Source organism: Miscanthus floridulus, chromosome 1, assembly GCF_019320115.1.
Source record: "Miscanthus floridulus cultivar M001 chromosome 1, ASM1932011v1, whole genome shotgun sequence".
Classification (NCBI taxonomy): domain Eukaryota; kingdom Viridiplantae; phylum Streptophyta; class Magnoliopsida; order Poales; family Poaceae; genus Miscanthus; species Miscanthus floridulus.
Genome location: NC_089580.1, coordinates 96,847,776 through 96,855,714, shown reverse-complemented (window position 1 = coordinate 96,855,714; position 7,939 = coordinate 96,847,776). Strand labels below are relative to the sequence as shown.

General features: G+C 46.9%; 1 protein-coding gene across 1 annotated transcript; it reads left to right on the top strand.

Annotated features, from left to right (window-relative positions):
• The first annotated feature begins 2,048 nt into the window (after positions 1–2,048).
• Positions 2,049–3,728, top strand: LOC136490085 (pentatricopeptide repeat-containing protein At4g26680, mitochondrial-like). The gene has a single exon (XM_066486576.1). It carries the CDS (start codon positions 2,093–2,095, stop codon positions 3,614–3,616), a length of 1,524 nt encoding a protein of 507 aa, XP_066342673.1. The 5' UTR covers positions 2,049–2,092; the 3' UTR covers positions 3,617–3,728.
• The last annotated feature ends 4,211 nt before the right edge of the window (positions 3,729–7,939 follow it).

Genomic DNA, 7,939 nt, shown 5'->3' with positions numbered 1-7,939 from the left:
TCCATATCTATTCTGAGGCGGCCGCAATGACCGAATTACTACCAAGAAGTTTTCTGTCAAAGGTGCTACGTCGCCTTAGTTTGGCCCAATGGGCCGTGTATCAAGTCGGGTCTATTAGGGACGCGTCCTAGGATTGGAGCACGACCCTAACACCCTGGGGCTTTTGTTTAGATCAAGTTTAGCTCTCGCTACTTGCTTGTAAGCGCGCGTGCTGGATCAGCCACTCGTCTTCTTATCTCCGGAACCCCACCTTATTTGAGATTGAGTTTGAAACCTTCATCTTCATCTAGTAAATTCAGTACTTGTTATACTTGTTCTTGCAAGTTCTTCGATTGCTTGCAGGACGAGTGCCCTAGTGGCCGGGTGATGTGCTCCACAAGATCGTGGCAACCATTGGAGGTGGTGTATCGGTTGCTAAGGCGCAACTTGAAAGGTTGTAGTCGGACCATGAACGTCGTCTCCATCCACCAATTGAGTTATCCCACGCCCTCTCATCGAAAGTTCGGGATTCAACCCTAGTGGGTTCATACCAGTAAGTATCCCTATTTTCTGGGGCCATTAGCCCTCTCTTTAATGAAAAAGCTCTTTTAACACCATGGGGAACTCCCCCACGGTTTTGCGTAAAAAAACCGGTGCCACCTGGGTCATGTGCGACAGAGGTGGCAGTTGATCGGGATGGGGATTCAAGGGAGTAGCAGCAAAGAGCTAGGGAAGGAGCGGAGGGCAGGAGCGGAGGGCAGGCTGGGCACGTGTAGCAAAGAGCAGCGTGAGGGATGATGGGTGGCGCAGCTTCTGTGTAAGCCATGAGGGAGGAGATGCGTCGGCCCCGCACCTATGTGAAGGAGGGAGATGCCACGTCTCCTGCGTGAAGGAGAAGTAGAGAGCTCCCAGACGACGTGTGTGTGCCTCCGTGAGATGAGCTGAGAAGGGATAAGTACAAGAGGGGCACGAGTCTGTCTACCACACAACCATGTGTTTTATGTAGTTTCAACACATGATTTTTTTACACTATAGGATTAAGATCCAATATCTTTCACACTTCTTCTACCTCCAGCCTCTAGCCTCCACAGATCACAAATCACAGATCACAATTTTTTTTTCTATGAAAGGACAAATCACAGATCCGCCGCCGCCGCCGCCGGGGCAAGCTCACTGGTCGCCGTCGTCGGTGCCGGTGGTCACCGGTGAGAAAGAGAGATACAAAAAAAAATCCATGTGTTTTTTTGTGCTAAAACACATGTGTGTTGTATAGTATTTCTGTTTTTTTTCTTGCCTATACCCTGCTACTATTTTTCTATTTCTTAGAATGGTAAGGCATCACTTTGCCTCGCCTAATGACCGCTTAGGTGTCACCAAGTCGTCTCGAATGAGTGGATTGTTATGTCTCGCCTTAACGCCTTAAAAACCATAGAAGCATGTTGCGTAGCGAGCCGTATTCGAAGCTGTCAAGAACGCCGCCACCGACATGAGCGGCCAAAAACAACGATATATACAACTGTAGCTATCCTGCTACGTGCATTCTATTCCAGTCACATGCATGCCATATTCCTTCACGAATTTGATTTTGTCCCGCCATCGTTGTTCTTGTTTGATTTGTTTCTTATTCGCCCTTCTTTGAAAGACTTGATGATTCCAACTCCACTCCCAACCGTAGCACAGTTTTATATGAGATTATCATATGCATGTATCTGCTTGTGAAATCAACTATATTCGGGAGACCTCCAAGTCATCTAGATCATTAGATTCAGTGTAGAGCAGTTTTACCGTGAATCTGTGCTCCCATCCTGGAGTAGACAAAAAGTTTGACTAACAGAGCAGATCCAGATGCACGAAATTGAGGATTCGATGGATTTGCCCACGAAAAAAATAATGTTGTATTTTTTTATAACTCAAATGCAATACCTCAACATTAATTTTAATGAGCGTTATAAAATTAACGCTCAAAGTCCGAATCTTCACTAGTATTATGCACACGAATAAAATTACGCAAGACCATATAAGCAACCACGACCATTTTCTGCTCCCACGTTGACGTAGGATAGTTGGGCACGGACAAGCCCCAAGTCCGACTGACCCACTCAATCCGCTACCGATGCAGGTGCCGCCGCCGCCGCCGCCGCGCACACTACCGCTCCCGCATTTTACGCTTCCGCCTCTCGCCGGACAGGATCACCTCTTCGTGGCTGCACTCCGCTCCCACCTCTCCGCTTCGCCTCCCCCTACCGCCGCCTCCCTCTCCCGCTTCCTCCCCGGCCTCACCCCGCTCCGCCTCTCCCACCTCGTCCTCCTCCTCGCCGGGCGCGTCTCGCGTCCTCTGCACAGCCTCCTCACCGCGCTCCTCCCCTCACCACCTCCACCGCTCCCGCTCGCCATCCTGCTCCATTCACTCCCGCCACGCCGATGCAGTGAGCTCCTCACCTCCGTGCTCCCCTCCGTCTTGCCACGAGCCTTCCCGGACCTCCTCCACCACCTGCTCCTCACCGCTCGCCTCGCTGCTGGGACGCAGTGCGCTGCCGCGGTCCCGGCGATAGACGTCCTCTTCTCCGCGTGCGCGCGCGACAAGAAGCTCTCCCGGGCCACGCTTACCTACCGCGCCATGCGCGCGCATGGCTTGCTTCCGACGGTCGAGTCATGCAATGTCTTCATCTCAGCCGCGCTCCGCCTGCGGCGCCCAGAGATAGCCATATCCTTCTTCCGAGAGATGCGCCGGTGCCGGGTCTCTCCCAACGTGTACACCGTCAACATGGTGATGCGGGCCAACTGTATCCTGGGGCGTGTCGTGAACGCGGCGCAGTTGCTCAACGAAATGCCGGGCTGGGGATTTAGCAGGACTGCAGCCAGCTTTAACACGCTCATCGCTGCCTACTGCCATGACAGTGGTGGCATGGAGACCTCATTGCGGCTGAAGGAGAGGATGGAGCGTGAAGGTCTTGTGCCGAATGAGGTGACCTACAACACGATCGTGCATGGGATGTGCAAGGAGGGCAGGATGCGGCAGGCGAGCCGGGTGGTGAACGAGATGAGGGTGAAGGGTGTGACGCCAAACACTATCACTTTCAACACACTAATTCATGGTTATGTGACTCTTGGTGATAACGAGGGGGCGATGAGGATGCGTGAGGAGATGGTGAAGGCCAGAGTTGGTGCTGATATGGTAACCTACAATGCACTCATTCTCGGGCTCTGTAATGAAGGGAAGACTAGGAAGACCGGGAAATTGGTTCAGGAGCTTTGTGCTGCCAAACTTGAACCTAATGCATCAACTTTCTCGGCTCTGATTATTGGCCAGTGCAAGAAGCAGAACTCAGAGCGTGCATTAGATCTGTTGAATGCAATGAAGAAAGCTGGATTTCAACCGAATTACTACACATATAAGATTGTCGTATCCACTTTCTCTAAGAACAAGGATTTTGAAGGCGCAGTTGATGTTTTGAAGGATATGCTCAGGAGGTGCATTGCTCCTGACAAAGCCTTGTTGCATGAGTTCTTCGAAGGCCTCTCTGAAGCTAAAAAACTGCACCTGGCAGCTGATCTTCGTTCAGTGGCTAATGGGGCAAGATTTATTTCTGATGTCTACTATACTGGTGATTATAGGAATATAGTGAAGAGAAAATAACATGTTAAGACGCATCCTGAACTACAAAATCTCATCGATTTGTACGATTTGTTGGCTAAGTGGAACCAGATTGATCAAAGTAGTCAAGAAGTCCAATCTTTATTAACGCGTTGATACTAAACTTGTTTAGGAATCTGCTGAGGAGTTTTTTACACTCATCCTGTTCAGCAATTCTTGCTGTAGCTTGTTCATGATGGATTGCCAAAATCCAAATGCTGTGGAACGATAGTATGGCAAAACTTTGGGTGCAGTAGAAACCTGGTGTTCTGCCTACCACAAAAAGGTGACATCTGAGAGAAAAAAAACTATAATCAGAGGTTGGTAACTCTGTGGCCTTGCTCTTTTCTGCCAGGAGACCTTTCTGAAACTACTTTGAACTGTACTCTCTGCCATTGTTTACATGTTTGGCGTATGAATACTTTACTACTTAAGAGAGGCAGGTAGAACATCTCTAGTCATCCTTATCTTGCATGATATACATCGAAACAAATTGTAGTTATAATTATTTGGAAGTGTACATCTGAAAAGTTAAACACCCTGTTCGTTTGGCTGTGGTTTGTTGTAAACGATCGTAAATTTCCAGCCGGAACAGTATTTCCCTCTCGCACAAACCAGCCAGCAGTACTTCTTCACGAACCAGCAACGATACGAACCAGCCAACCGAACAGGCTAAAAGTTTTGCAAACTTTCTTTTTTTTTCCTCGAACGTGCATGAGCACGGATTCATTAAGCAGGAGTAGAAAAAACATCGAAAGTACAAATTGTAGCAGCAGTAATCAACGGATTACTAAAGCTACTCGGCCATTTGGCACCACGGGGTTGTGATTTACAGACAACTAGCAGCCTGTTCGTTTGGCTGTGGCTTGTCGTAAACGATCATAAATTTCTAGCTGAAATAGTATTTTTCTCTCACACAAACCAGCCAGCAGTACTTCTTCACGAACAGTATTTTTCTCTCACATAAACCAGCTAGCAGTAGATTTACGACCGTTGAACAAACGACATTACAGCAAAGCTAGCAACGACAGCAGCTGCCTGTAACCCGCCAAGCACCATTCGTTGGCCTCTTCCTGAATTCTGATAGTTTTGCAAACTTTCATCTGAACACCGAACAAATTCTTCTAGTTTTCAACTTTAAATTGGCAGTTGACAGATCTTGTCAATGAAAACAAAGCGTAGATGTCCATTTCTGATGTATGCAGCCTGAGACAAGAAACAGATTTATACATGTGAAGGTCGAAATCTCAAAGTGTGCCACTTTGTTTTGAATCTGTCATGGTCAGCAAGACATATACTAGGAGAAAGCAACGGAACAAGGCAATTGGTTAATTAAAGTAGTGAGGGGTAATAGGGCCAACTGTTATAGATTAAGTTCCATGGGCTAAGCCCATTAGCAATTGTAACCCCCCTTATATATATGAGGGAAACTCTTAATGAGAAGGCAAGCAAGTTTAGGGCTAATCTCATTATCCCTCCCCCTTCTCCATTCCTTTTCTCAGCGCACCGCCTCTCCTCTTCTTCTCTGCCACCGCCAACTCCTCCTCTGCCGCTCCCAGCCAGGCCGCTGGCCCCTGCTACTAGGCTGCTGCCGCTACCAGCCTACCGCCCCACCGCCCTGCTCATCCAGCCAGGCCGCCGCCAGGCAGCCCTAGCTAGCTGATAACCTTCCTGTTGGTCGCAGAGGCGATCAAGCGACTGACAATTGGTATCCGGAGCCACATCGTGAACAACTCCATGGGGGACATTCGCGACGTCACCGATCGCTGGGCAAAGGTGTTCATAATTTTTTTGCAACCAGGAGGAAGAACAGAGATACGTACGAACCCCAAACACTACTAGAAATATCCACTTCTATGACGAAAATCTTAATGACGAATCTGAAATCTCCATAAAAAATCGTTTTTATGATGAATATTTCGGTTTCGTCATAGATCATCGATGACGATCCTCGAACCCCCTTATCTATGATGAAATCGGATGTCATCACAAAAAACGTTATAGAACAGCATATGGTTTCATCACAGATTACTCGCGCGACTGTTTCTGCTTATCAGTGATGATCTTATTGTGAACTGTGACAACCAGGGCTTCGTCATTGAACTAATTACACATCTGTGACGAATAATATTCGATCTGTAAAGAACGACACTTCGTCATAAATCTCCACACGGTCCTTTCTCTATCCGTCGTATACATGTGGGACCTACAGTTACTCATCTGTGACGTTGGCAATTCGTCATAAAAGTCTCCGCTCGGTCCTTTTTCGTCATAAAAGTCTCCGCTCGCACTTTCTCCTCCGACATGTACCTGTGGGACCCTTCTCCATCCGACCTGTGGGACCCCTGTGGGACCCGATGGCTTACGTGTCACGTGTACCAGTGGGACCTTTCTCCATCTCCATCTGACTTGTGGGACTCGATGACTTGCATGTCACGTGTGGACCCTTCTCCATCCGACCTTTGGGACCCGACAACTTACGTGTCACGTGTACTTATAGGACCTTTCTCCATCTCCATCCGATCTATGGGACCCGACGGCTTGCGTGTCACTTGTTACCGCTGGGGTTTAATAAATTCAAACTAAAAAAAACCATGAGACCTGGGAGTCAAATCTGGGACCCAAAGCAAGGAATAGACCGTCTTCACCATTGTGATAGACGCCTGGTTGTGTTGACATGTCTTTGGAGTTCTCATAGTAGTATATGTTGTCTATGTGGACAGGTTGACTTATATATTGGATATATCCCCTGTAAGTGGAAATAAATCTGTGCCCGTTGGATTTGCGGCGGTGGTGGCGGCGACGGAGGATCCCTGGTGTGCTGCTGTGGTGGCTCAGGTGTCCTTTTGGAGGCTAGGCGGCGGGTCTTCCCGGTGGAGCGTGGTGGCATTGGCGTCCATTTCCGTCGTGTGCTGTGGCAGAGGCGACAGATCTGATCCGCATGTCTCCTTTCTCGCCTTTTCCCGTTCGCTTCACTGTTTTGGTCCTTGCTTGAACATGGGGTATACAAGAAATGTTGTAGCGTTGAAGATCTGGTTAGGCCAATGCTGATGAAAAGAACTAAGAGGTGGCACTAGTTGGTTTTCTGCTGGTGTTTTGGTTTTCTGCATATGTTCAGTGTCCTTACTGTAAATGTCTGTGTGCAACTAGGCCTGTTAATTGTCAAGTGCTTGCTTGATTATACCTATCTATCTAGGCAAACATACATGCCCTTCGCTTCTGCCTTAAACTATTTTTTCTGTCCAGTGCTTGCTTGATTCTATATTTTTGTTTTGTATGCTCTAGTGCCACCAGTGAGTCCTTATGAGATATTGATCTTGTAACATATCTGAGGTCACATTTTTGTGCCAATGATGTCTATATTGCTGTTGGATGTATTAGGATGCAGCTCATATGTTTGCTTTCTGTGTCTTCTCCTTGTTGACAACCAAGTTATCCATGTATGATTGAAGTGTACTGATTGAAGTGTGATGGTTAGACTTGATTTAGCTGGAATTGTAGCTCCATTAACTGTTACTCTAGTTTGAGTTATATATATCTATGTGGTGCTACTCTAAATTTAGATGAGGTGGTACCATGAAAATTATTAATGGTTGTTAAAGATGCACTTTGGTATGAGTTGTGCACTTCACTGATGGATCTTTGTTGGATTATTTTACTCCCCAGTGATCTCATTACTGAGCAAGCTCTCATCCTACTACATGCTACTTGTGAAAACTTAGGCAGCCTGTTTGGGTTGTGCAGATTTGAGATGAGTTGTCCCTGCTATGTTGTGTTCAATGGCCGTGAGCTATAAGTTTACTACAACTGGCCTAACTGCCAAGAACAAGTTCATAGGTTCGTGGTGCTTGTTATAAGAAGTACAACTCCTATGAAGAAGGAATTGCTGCCTTCAAGTCAAGAACAAACTCAAATCCACCCTTAGCTCATGATGATGACTTCTATCTTTAAAACCCAATAGCTGCACCACCCTCTTTCTCCTTCAAAACTGTTGTAATTGTAGTCCTCTTAATCTTTGTCTGTCTCCTATGGAAGAAGCTCTGAGCTCATGTACTGATTGAAGTGTGATGGTTAGACTTGATTTAGCTGGAATTGTAGCTCCATTAACTGCTACTCTAGTTTGAGTTATATATATCTATGTGGTGCTACTCTAAATTTAGATGAGGTCGTACCATGAAAATTATTAATAGTTGTTAAAGTTGCACTTTGGTATGAGTTGTGCACTTCATTGATGGATCTTTGTTGAATTATTTTACTCCTTAATGATCTCATTACTGAGCAAGCTCTCATCCTACTACATGCACACTGACGAAATAGAGGAGGCCC

What these genes read in the sequence shown, in the direction of transcription:
- LOC136490085 (XM_066486576.1), top strand. Translation starts at nt 2,093, where the DNA reads ATGCAGGTGCCGCCGCCGCCGCCGCCGCGCACACTACCGCTCCCGCAT.